This window comes from Monodon monoceros, unplaced genomic scaffold (assembly GCF_005190385.1).
Source record: "Monodon monoceros isolate NGI ecotype Baffin Bay Population unplaced genomic scaffold, NGI_Narwhal_1 Super_Scaffold_21, whole genome shotgun sequence".
Taxonomy (NCBI): domain Eukaryota; kingdom Metazoa; phylum Chordata; class Mammalia; order Artiodactyla; family Monodontidae; genus Monodon; species Monodon monoceros.
Window position 1 is genome coordinate 38,663,060 of NW_021703778.1, and position 12,646 is coordinate 38,675,705.

Here is a 12,646-nt window from a genome sequence, read left to right on the forward strand (position 1 = left end):
CATAGTCTTTTTACAGTTTGTTCCAGTCCGGATCTAAACAAGGTGTGTATGTTGTATTTGGTTGCTATCCTCTTAAGTCTTTTTTATTCTATGGGTTCTGCTTCCCTCTTACTTTCTTTGCAGTGAAATAGTTGAAGAAACCAGGTTGTTCGTCCGGTAGTATTCACCATATTCTAGATTTTGCTCATTGCATCTCTGGTGTATTTACTGCCTTTCTCATTCCCCCATATTTCCTGTAAACTGGTAGTTAGATTTAGGAGCTCAAACAGCTCACTTTAAATTATAAGCCCTTTGTGTGCTGGGGACTATGTGGGTAAGGTGAATGTGTTTTTCACACATGAAAGCAGATAATTGGCCTCATTTGATATTGTCACGAAGCACGAGATACATTTCTCTCCTTTTTTACTTCCCTGCCTTTCTGATTTGAAAAGATTAAACAAATCTGGAAATGCCATTGACCCTGACTCAAAAGATTTTTCTTGTAATTCTTTATTTTTAATTTAAAATGAGAAATGTAGGGATATAAAAGTCATTTGTAGAGGTAATGCCATTACTCTAACACTCATTGTATATTCCATTCTAGTCTTTGCCAGTATGCATGTTTATGTTTACACAGTTGTAATCATGGTTGGCATAATACTTTGTAGCCTGCTTTTATTTAATAAACATTTTTCCATATTGTTACATAGTCCTCACAGTTACAGTCCTAATGGTGGCATATTATTCCATCAAGTAGGTGTACCATAATTGATTTAACTATTTCCCTATTACTGAGCATTATTCTCTCTGCATTTTTACATTAGAGCTAATGCTGTAGTAGGCATCTTTATTCATGTCACTATTTACTGCATTTAAATTAAATTCTAAGGATATAAGTTCTTAGAAATGGGATTGTTGAGTCAAGGGGTATGAATATCTTTACGTCTAGTATATATTTGCTTCCCAAAAGGGAAATTATAGAGCTCTTTATTTCAGAGCTCTTTATTTTCTAGAACTTCCCCCAGTTCAGCCCCAACGCTGCTGATCATCTCTAGTTCCCAAGTTCACAGGGCACTTATTTTGCATGTGGGAAAAAGGCATTTATTTAAGTATTGGGATGGATGGAAGCATCTTTATTCTTACTGCGTTAGATGAAAAAGTAAAAACTACTTAGTATTTTGTATTTGTGTGTGAAAAAGAAGAACCTTCTAAAGGAATTTATTCTTGAAAGTGAAAAACTCAAATATAGGCCTAGATCTGCACTGTTCTATAGTAGCTACTAACCTTATGTAGCTGTTGAGCACTGACATCACTAACGTGTGACTAGTCCAAGTTGAGATGTGCTCAAGTGTCAACACACATCAGATTTCAAAGGCTTAGTACAAAAAAAAATTTTTTTTAGTATCTTTTATATTGATTATAGGTTAAAATGATAATATTTTAGATACCAATATTGGGTTAAATAAAATATTATTAAAATTAATTTCACCTTTTACTTTGTTTAATGTGGCTACCTGAAAATTTAAAATAACGTATGTGGCTCACATTTCATTTCCAGTCCTGTACTAGGCAATCTTGGGCAGGTAGCTACTGGAAAAGGGGAGGCTGTAGTTAAGGCTGTAACTAAGGGTCATCTTGGGAAAGAGAAATGACCCAGTGACTCAGGACAGCACGGGGAAGTTCATAATCACCCTGCCCATAAAGTGAGCTGATCAGACAAAGGTGATTTTGCAGTTCCAATAACCTGGGGCTGCTGTTAGAGGAGATGTCACCAGTGAGGTTAAATAACGAGTTGGCACATTTTCCTGCTGTTCAGGTTTCAAGATGGTGGTCAGTATCTGTCCCATCCTCTCCTTCTCTCTTGTTCTGTTTAGGTTCTATGCCCGGGACTCTGGTCTGCTCAAGTTTGAGATTCAGGCAGGCTTACTGGGCCGTCCCATCAACCACACGGTGCGACGCCTTGTTGCCTTCACCTTCCACCCTTTCGAGCCTTTTGCTATCTCTGTGCAGAGGACTAACGCTGAGTATGTTGTCAACTTCCATATGCGACACTGCTGCACGTAGGTGCCTCACCAGAGTGGGTCATCCGGTCTTCCAAGACTCTGCCTCCTTCATATCTCAGTGGACTGTAAAGCAGAAGCTCCTGACTCTCAGCCTTGTCGGTTCTAGACTGTATACCTCAGATGGGGAGAGCCAGGTGGCTCAGCCTGACGGAATTTTTTTGTCGTACACAGTACAACCCGATCGACTTAAAGTCCTCTTGCCTTTTCCCTGTGGGAATGCCTAGCATTAATTAAGTCCATTTAAGTTTTTTTTATTTTGCATTTTATTGCTATGAAGATGAGAGCATTACACCTCTGCCTCCTTCATGTCACTTTGGCATTATGGTATGCAGCCTGAAGCAGGTAAATCTTGTTTACTCATGAGAAGTGTGTACATCTTTCCACTTAGCCAATAGCAGGGCTGTCTTTATAAGAAAAAAAAAATAAAGACTTGGTATTTTCTTACTTAAATATATCCTGTTTAATGACTGCCTTATGTTCTGATCTCACCAAATGTTTTTCAAATACATGAGTTCCAGGAAGGACTGTGAAAGGGACTAGAGGCCATAGATCCAGCAGCTGCTCTTGGGAGGACTAAGTGGTGTGTGCCAGCGTGGAAGACAGCTATCTGCCGGGATTGTTTCCTTCCCTCGGGTGTTCTCCTGGTAATTGTTACAGCTGGAGGAACTGGGCATAATTGCACATCCTCATGTGGAAGCACGCTCCCATCTGCACCATCTGTGTTGTGCAGGTGGAAGAGTGAGCGGTTCTCACTGCCACAGCAGAAACAAACACTGTGCAGCACTTACAGTAATTTGGGTAGTGGGAGCTGGCAAGCTCCAGGTGTCCCTAAAGAGATCAGACAGGTTGTTCCTGGACGGCTGAGCCATCACTGCTCTCCTATAAACGCCTGCCAGCCACCAGTCAGCATCCTTCTGTCACTTTCTCAGCCTCCTCCACAGGACTTGTCAGGATGTTTATGTTTCATCTTCATACTGTGCCCACCATTTATGTAGTAAGCTTGTTTAGTAGCCTTTGACTTTGAAGGTAGCTTTCAGAGCAGGCTGGGAAAGGAGCCGTGGATGCAGACAGCTGGATCCTATATCCCTCTACTGTCTAGGTACTGACTTCCCTTGGGAACATAATTGTGATATGAGATGCTGAGCCCCACCAAAAGCAGTTCAGCTTATTTCATAATCTTCAACTTTGAACAGCTAAATTAATTCTCATTCAGCATTCAACATAAGATTTGAGCACCTACTGTGTGTCAGGTAGATGCTGTGCCAAGATGTTGAGGGTGAGGAGAGAAATAGGCAAATAGAATTATAATGCAAAATGGTAAAAGCCCCAATAGTGTATATCTGGGAACAGTGGAGGGGGCTGAAGGAGAGGCAGAGAAGGAAGGCTATACTGGGGAAGGGACACTGAAACTGGGTAAATGGGAATCTGTCATGTGAACCAGGGCAGAGGACATTTCAAGGAGAGATCCAGCATGTGCAATGGCATGGAAGCATCAGTAGGGCTGTCACGGTTATGAAACGGTGAATAATCTAATGGCTACAGCACAAGATGTGTGGGGGGCCCAGGGCAACAGGACTGAGTCACGAAGAGAAACCTTGTGCACGGTGCTAGGGTGTTATGCAATGGAAGGCATAGTATGAATTTCACAAAGATAATTTTCAGTGGTCTGGAAGGTGGCTTGGAGGGAGTAGAGATAGGCCAGACAAGTCAGTGGTAATCCAAAGGGAGAGCTTGAACACTATCACTGGCCATCTGGATGGATGAAATACTGAAGCATTCTCCCAGATTCTATGTAGGTCATGAGGAAATCAGGGTCCCAAAGCTGTCACATGTTTGTGGAGCTGAGTGAACCTTTCTTGGTAGAAGCCCTTTACCTGTAGCTTTTTCTTTGTACCAGGTTGCGTGATTGTACCTGAAGACTTGGCAGAGCAGAAAGAGCACAGAGTGTAGAGTTACTCGGGCCTCACTGTGAATCCTGGCTCTTCTGCTCATTAGCTGTGTGACCAGTGGGCCAATTTCCTAGCCTTTCTGAGGCTTAATTTACACTTCCCTCCACCTTAGTCATGCATTCCCTTGGTCATATCTTAGATCTTTTCATCACCTCTAACTGCTGAGCAATCCTCATATACTTTTCTTGTCTAATTTCCCACTCCCTGAAATTGCTGTTTTCATTTCTTCATTTAATGTCTTCATTTCTCTTTAAAGCCCCTCCTTTGATTTCTCACTGATCACCTTGCCACCTACTTCATGGCAGAAATAGAAACGATCAAGTGGGGATTCCTTATCTTTCCTTTACCATGTCAACCATGTGACTTGCCTCTATGCCCATTCTCTGCCTTTCCTCCTGAATGAAATAGCCCTGCTACTATAAAAGGCCAACCCCTCCACCTCTTCACTGAATCCTGTCTCCTTTTGACTTCTCAAGGTCTTTGCTCTTGCAATTATTTTCTCTCTCCTCCATCTTTCTCTTGCTAGGTCATTCCCATTAACATAAAGATATGTTCGAGGATGTTTCTTCTTTAAAAACTCCTGCTTTGGCCCCATTTCCCCCTTTAGTTACTGCTCATTTCTCTGGGACCTTCACAGAAAAACTTCTCAGAAGAGTTGTACATGTTTTCACTTCCCCACTTTTTTCCTCAACCCACTCTGATAGATTTCTGTCCCCATTACTCCACTGAAGCTGCCCTTGTCTGAGTTACCAGTGATTCCATGTTGCTAATACAGTGCTCACCTCTTGTCCCTCTCTTAGGAAGCCTCCTGACATTAGGCATAATTGATTTCTCTGTATATCAAGAAACACTTGGTTTCTAGGATAGTACGTATTTTTGGTTTTCTTCCTGTCTTACTAATTGTTGCTTCTTTTTTTTGTTTTTTAAATTTTTATTTATTTTTGGTTGCATTGGGTCTTTGTTGCTATGCGTGGGCTTTCTCTAGTTGCGGTGAGCAGGGGCTACTCTTTGTTGTAGTGTGGCAGGTTTCTCATTGCGGTGGTTTCTCTTGTTGCAGAGCACGGGCTCTAGGCACGTGGGCTTCAGTAGTTGTGGCTTGCGGGCTCAGTAGTTGTGGTGCACGGGCTTAGTTGCTCTGTGGCATGTGGGATCTTCCCGGACCAGGGCTCGAACCCGTGTCCCTTGCACTGGCAGGTGGATTCTTAACCACTGCACTACCAGGGAAGCCCTTAATTGTTGCTTCTTGGTCCTGCTTGCAGGCTGCTTCTCTGCTCTATCTTTAGATGTTGCAGTGCCCAGCCCTTGGCTTTGGATCCTCACCTCTTTTTCTCTATATATTCTTTCTCAAGTTGATTTCATCCATTCCATGGTTTTAAATTCTAGGTATAAGCTGATGATTCTCGAAATGATAATTCTGGCCCTGACCCCTTCCTTGAACACCAAATTCATATATCCCATGGCTTATGTGGCCTCTTCATTTGGAGATCTAACAGGCATTTCAGAACTAGCATATTCAGAGCAATGCTCTTGATTCTCACCTCCACCTCCAACCTGTTTTTCCTCCAAGATTTCCCAAATGACTTCAGTGTCTACCCATTTACTAGAGGCAAAAACTTAGGAATTATTCTCAGTTTTTCTTTTTTCCATCCCCCACATATATGACTTCACTCTAGGGGTGTGCCCTGAGCAGTCTAAACCAATCATGGTAGTCCTATACTCCTTAATAGTGACTAGAACTAGACTAAGACCAGTCAGCATAAGGGGTTAGTTTAGGAATATCATGTGACTTAGTTCAGGTCAATGATATCATGAGATAAAGGTTTCTGGGGCTTCTGGGGAAACATTTCTCTTTAGAATATGTTAGTGAGGAAACATGTAGCCCATATTCTCACCATGCAACACCCTATGATCATATTCAGTAAGAATCAGCCTTAGGATGAAGCTGGCCTTCTGGATGGGAAAATGAAGAGGAAAGAACCTGAATCATAGATGACACAGTTGGCTGATTCAGACCCAACTCTGAAACCCACCCTACATCTGGATTTCCAGTTCGGTGAGGCAGTAAATTTCCTTACTATTTAGGCCACTTTGAATTAGATTTTCTGTTTCTTGCAGTTGAAAGCAAATTAATAGATGCAAAGAGAAAGGCAGATCGCCTGTGGAAAGAGTCATGAAATTCCTGCTGTCTGGGGACCTTCTTAGATTCAGTTCCAGTGTCCGTGAGGCCCAATTATGATTCCTAGTGGATTTCTGTAAGATTTCTGGCTCTCCTGTGCAGGCATCCCTGAGCTGGCCTGGCTGTTTCTTGTACCTAAAAGGATTATAGTTAAAATGGGAGGTAAAGCACTCAGCCCACTGAGTACTTGACCCATAATTAGTTCTCAACCCCTATGTGTTTACATTAACTTTGTTTCTAAAGGATTTAAAGCTGCTTTAAGTAAATCCTAGTGTCTTCTCTCCACAAATGTTCATCCAATAAATCTCGAGAATCTTTGGAGAAACAAGTTCTTTGAAACCAAAATGTTTAAGAAAAGCAGAGACTTCAGGGAATATACCTTTCAGATTAAATACCTCTGTCCTCTCAGCCCTACTCGGCAGGGAGCTGGCATGTCAACAGTCAGTTTGAAGCTGCTCTGGATCTTTGAGAGAAAACTTCCATTTAAATTTAGCAGAACCTCTTTCATTTAGAGTCCTTACAGAGAAGCACATATATCAGTGAAAAGCCTAAATTAGATAATTTTTAAAAGAACAGTACCTTCATTATTTTCAAGTACACAGAGTAACTCCATGTCAGCCATGAAGTGTTCCTTTGTAGAAGCCCTTAGGGACTTTCCTTAATGAGTAGATTATAATTATTGGTAATCAGCATAATGGTTCTCTGCAGTGTGTGCTTCCAAAGCAATGGAGCGTATTAAGTGGTTTTGATGTTCTGGGGGTAATTTTGTTTACAACATTAATCTGCTCAGTGTATACCCTTTATAGCTATAACCCTCTGTTGTTTAAAAAAAAAAATTCTGAAGGCTCTCTCCATCGTACAGCATTTGATTATCAGAGGCAGAAACAATGTAGGAAGCAGAGAGATGCATAGTAGGACTCAGATTCTTTTTTTTTTTTAAGATTTTTTTGATGTGGACCATTTTTAGTCTTTATTGAATTTGTTACAATATTGCCTCTGTTTTATGTTTTGGTTTTTTGGCCACGGGGCATGTGGGAATCTTAGTTCCCAGACCAGGGATCGAACCTGCACCCCCTGCGTTGGAAGGCGAAGTCTTAACCACTAGACCGCCAGGGAAGTCCCAGACTCAGATTCTTTACAGAGCATGCTCTGATAGAATTATGAGAACAGATTGGGCTTGCAAATGAGGTCTGTGCTACTAGCTTTGTAGCCCTAGGGTTGATAATAAGAACTTGACCGAAGTCTCAGTTTATCCTCCTCTAAAATGGGGATAATTTCTCATTTGCAGGGTTGATGCGAGCACTAAATGAGCATTAACTAAACACTCCTCCTTTCCTTGGTGACCAAGCAACAAGAGCTTGCCCTTCTCCAGGTCCAGCCCTGATCACCCACAGGAGACTGGTGGCATTACCTCTGTCCCAACTTACCCAGGTCTGAGAAGATCAGAACATCCCTAACCCTCTTTGCAGCCAGACACATTGGACAGAGGGAGCTTCATTTGCCACGAGTTTGTTGTTGTTGTTGTTGTTTTTTGCGGTACGCAGGCCTCTCACTGTTGTGGCCTCTCCCGTTGCGGAGCACAGGCTCCGGACGCGCAGGCCCAGTGGCCATGGCTCACGGGCCTAGCCGCTCCGCGGCATGTGGGATCCTCCCGGACCAGGGCACAAACCCATGTCCCCTACATCGGCAGGCGGATTCTCAACTACTGCGCCACCAGGGAAGCCCTGTTGTTGTTTTTGATCGTTCGCATTTAGTAAGGGCTTACCACGGACCAGAAGCTCTGCTAAGCACCTTACATGGGAAGGTATTTACCTCACTGCATCAGTTCTGGGATGCATTTTTCAAAATCGGAGTGTATCTAATTGGCATCTTGTGAGTGTCAGCCAGGCAGCAGTTGTGACGTCACTGCTGTCACCACCTGTGCATGTGCACGTTGAGCATGCTCTTCATATTGTCATCACTTCTGTCAAGTAATATGCATTATTGATGCCATATGTTAAATGTATGTGCTGTGTAAGATGTCTTCCAAAAGAATGCACTGTGATTTGATATTACAATGAAAGGTTATTTTGTACTCAGAAAGGTACAGAAGCCGAGCAGTGGGGATCATTTCAGTATTAGTGAAGCAAAGGTTTGCCATTGGAGGAATGAACGTGAGGCTGTATTTTTTGCAAAGCAGCAACTAAGTGCTGCTTAGAACTAAAGAAAGAAAGATCCACACTAGTAATTGAAATTTTACTGACATGCTGAGATTGGTGTGAAAGGTTTGCCTATCAAACACCAAGCAAGGTAAATGAATGAAGGGGAAACTGTTCCATCCTTTGGAATAAATGGAAGAATTTCTTAATGTAGTGAGAGGTCTAGTGTGACCATTTCATGCAGATCACAGGACTAATCATTAAGGTGTGAACCAACTTGTCAGAAACTTCATGCTGACTTTGAGCAGAAGCTGATTAGCTTCTAGGGATATGTGATTCAATATAGGAAGAAAATGAAATTAGACATGAGGTCAAATAGGAAGCGCTGATGAAGCTAGGTATTCTTCATCATGGCTTGGATGCCTCCAATCTAAAAAAGGCCTAAAATGCTCTTTGAATAGGTGTACATTTTAAGAGTATCGAGATTTGTTTTAATCAGTTATGGTAAGACACACAGACATGGAGATGACTGTCATGAGGGAAGTTTGTTATACTCAGAAGTCACTAGAAATAGGAAGCATGGCATAGGGAAGCACCCGGGTCAATCAGGAGTCAGAGAGAGTGAGGGGGAAATGTGTGCAAGAGCCTCTAGGGTGGTTTTTACAAGAAGGAACAGGCAAGTCAGAGTGAATAGGCTTGGGATTGGCTAATTTGAATAATTTTGGTGGGCTCTGGGACAAAGGGCTGTCACTAGTTGTCTCATATCAGGCCCTGGGTGATTAGGGCAGCTGGATAATGCCATAAAGGAGCTGATTAGGTACTGACTCTGGATTGGTGTGTAATGAAAGGCACACTCCCAGGCAGGTTGTTTGCTAACCCTAGGAATTAGCTAACCCTGGGAGGGGCATTCCCTACAGGGTCACCAAGGCCCCAAGATGTCAAAACATCAGAAAATAAAAGGCATGGTTCATACTGTACAAAATAGTAATTGCAAGTAATAAAAAGCATTGCCATGGTTGAATTATCTGGGTTCTTTTTGTTAGTGATACATTGTGGTAACCAGCCTCCAAGATGGCCCACAGTGATCTTATCTCCTAGATTCATGCTCGTGTGTAGTCCCCTCCCAACATTGTATTTGGATTGGTCTGTGTGAGCAGTAAACACAGCAGAAGTGGTGGTGTGTCACTTTCAAGGCTCTGTTATAAAAGACATTTCAAGGCTTGGCTTTTGCATCTACCTTGCCCCTCTTGAATCACTCGCTCTGGGGGAACCAGCTGCCATATCATGAGGACACGCAGATAACCTCCTGGAGAGGCCCACTTGGCAAGGAAATGAGGCTTCTTCCTCACTCAAAATGTGCGTGTGACTTTTTAGAAGCAGATCCTCCAACCCCAGTCAAGCCTACAGGTGACTGCAGCCTCATGAAAAACCCTGGTTGGCTTATTTCATTCATTTATTAAACACTTATGGAGGACCTACTAAATGCCAGGAACTAGGAATATAAGATTGTGTAAGTCATAGTCCCAGCCTTTGAGTTTCCAGTCTGGTAATGTCTTCGGATACCGATCTCCTTCTCTTTGAAAGAAAGAGGTGTCTTGCCCTCTCCCCGGCTCACCCATCCCACCATCAGTAAAGCGACCAGGTAACCAGTCTTTGAGTGTGTGGAGTTAGGATGGAAAAACTGAGTGGTGGACTGCTTTTTTGTGGGAGTCCACTGTTTCTCCTTGTTTCATTAACTCTCTGATGATGAAGTTCTGTCCCCTGCAGGCAGCGTTACAGTGCCCCAGGAGAGCTGTTGAAACTGCCGGCTGGCAGTAAGTAGTACACGGTAACTCTAATAGCAGAAGCGGGTTTCCTGGCTGGTCCCGTTCGGCTTCCTGAGACTGGAGATTGCCTGGTCTTCAACTACCCTTTCTCTTCCAAGCTTAGTACTTAACTTTCCAAGATTAGAAGAAGAGGCTGTCTCTTATCCTTAGTAAATTGTTGAGAGAATAGAGAGGGGTCTATATTTCTACTAAAAGAAAAAAAAAAAAAAGGAAGGATGGAAATATTCTGAACAGAGGAACAAAGAAGTAAAGGGTAATTTTCAGGCTTCCCTCAACAGCTTTTGTTGGGCGTTATGAGGTTTGAAATATGTCCTTATGGAGGAATGTGTTACTCAAAATAAATTGCTTCTAGATTGTTTTTCCAAGTCAATTTTTTAAACTTTAAATGTCATTCTATTTATGTTTTTTTAAAAATAAAGTTTATCTGAAAAGTGGTTCTCAACTCAGTGTAAGTTAGAGTAAAAGTTGAAGTAGTGGGCATGCTAGAATCTTGATGGAGATTCCTTTTGAAAAAACAAGTCTGTATCATTTTTATTGAGAAAATGAAAAAATGCATATGTTTTCACATTACAAACTGCGGAGACATTGAGGAAAAAAAACCTTATCTGATGAGGTTAAGCAGAAGATACAGGGATTCATAACCGGAATACATCCACTCAAAATCCTAGAGGGAGAGGGGATTTTCCTGGTTATCAAGTAGGGAGATGACTTTTGGAAGACTGGAAAACATTTTGTTAGAAAGATGGCAAGTTTCATAAAAAAGACTTAATGGAAAAAGTTGGAGAAGGAACATTTCTATGAATCTCCTGAAGAGAAGATTCAGGGAGGGGCAGGCAGTAAGTGCCAAGGTCGGAGAAAGATAAGGGACACAAAATGGGCCTGTAATTGCTGAGGTGCCATTGTCTTCTAGATTTCTGTTTATAATTTTGCAGTGAGTAAGCCCCTTTTAAGAAGGGGAAAAAAAAACCCTCCATAAAATTGAATACATACAAATGAAAACTTGGCAAAAAATATCAAAACAAAATCAAATGGCAAATGACAATCCATTTATCAAAGGATTAATTTCCTTAGCTTAAAACATTTAAAAAATATATAATAAAAAGATGAGCAATCCCAAAGAAAAGACGGGCACAGAATATTATTATCAGGGTGTTCACAGGAAAAATAAATACACGTGGTCAACAACTGTATGAAAAATGCTTATAATATTTATTTTTCACCCATCAGATTAGCAAAGGTTAAAAATGTTTGATGACCCAGTATTGTCAAGAAGGTAGGGTGCTCTCACCCACTGTTAGTGGGAGAGAAAGTTGATTCAGATTTCTTGAAAGACAAAGAGTAGTGTCTTAATAAATGTGCATATCTTTTAGCCCAGTTAAATTCTGTGTTAGTAAGCCAAAACGTGTGCATATGTGACCAAGGTGTATGCCTAAGGCTTTTCATTGCAACTTTTTTATTATGAAAAAGTGGAAACTACTAAATGTGCATCAGTAGAGATAGACTAAATAAATTATGAAATGTCCCTAAAATGGGGTCTGATACACCTGTCAAAAATAATGAAACAGATCCATACATATTGATTTGGAAAGCTCTCTGAGACATATTAATTGAACAAGTGTGTTTAGTGTGATGTTATTTTTTATAAAAAAGAAAAACGACTAAAATCTGAAATGAAATTGAAATCAATAAAGACATAAATACATACATGCTCTTAGAGCCGTAAAACATTTTTGAAGGCCCACAGAAGATGTTGTTAACGATGGTTCTCTGTGGAGAGTGGGCCTGGGGGTGAGGGAAGGTGGATATTTAATTTTTACCTTATCCCCTTTATCTTTGTGATTCTTTTACTGTAAACATGTATTACTTAAAATTTTTTAATGAGTTTTTTCCTAATTTGTAACTGGTAAAAAACACGTGACATGAAATTTACCATCTTAACTATTTCTGAGTGTACAGTCGAGTAGTGTTAAGTACATTCACATTGTTGTACAGCTTATCTCTACAACATTTTAAAAAATTTATTATTTATTTTTGGCTGCACTGGGTTTTTGTTGCTGTGCATGGGATTTCTCTAGTTGTGGCGAGCGGGGGCTAATCTTTGTTGCGGTGTGCGGGCTTCTCATTGCGATGGCTTCTCTTGTGGAGCACGGGCTCTAGGCGCGCAGGCTTCAGTAGTTGTGGCATGCAGGCTCAGTAGTTGTGGCTCGCGGGCTCTAGAGTGCAGGCTCAGTAGTTGTGGGGCATGGGCTTAGTTGCTCCGCGGCATGTGGGATCTTCCCGGACCAGGGCTCAAACCCTTGTCCCCTGCATTGGCAGGCAGATTCTTAACCACTGCACCACCAGGGAAGCCCACTACACATTTTCATTTTGCAAAACTGAAACTCTACAACTTTTTTAACTTGCAAAACTGAAACTTCTATACCCATTAAACAATAATTCCCCATTTCCCCCTCACCCCAGCTCCTGGTAACCACCATTCTACCTTCTGTCTCTATGAATTTGATTACTTTAGTTA

The 12,646-nt window shown here is 41.6% G+C and overlaps 1 protein-coding gene across 5 annotated transcripts in view; it reads left to right on the plus strand.

Moving 5' to 3' along the window:
- DET1 (DET1 partner of COP1 E3 ubiquitin ligase) overlaps positions 1-12,646 on the plus strand; it is a 56,371-nt gene that overhangs the window by 21,246 nt on the left and 22,479 nt on the right. Inside the window, exon 5 of one of the 5 annotated variants that reach the window (XM_029237491.1) lies at positions 1,854-2,494. The exons of 2 other annotated variants lie outside the window; for them this stretch is intronic. In XM_029237491.1, the coding sequence (XP_029093324.1) occupies positions 1,854-2,043 (190 nt within the window). In that variant the 3' untranslated portion in view covers positions 2,044-2,494. Of the gene's footprint in view, positions 1-1,853; positions 3,008-12,646 lie in introns of those variants that run through there. 2 more of the 5 variants (XM_029237494.1, XM_029237489.1) reach the window with 2 other exon arrangements.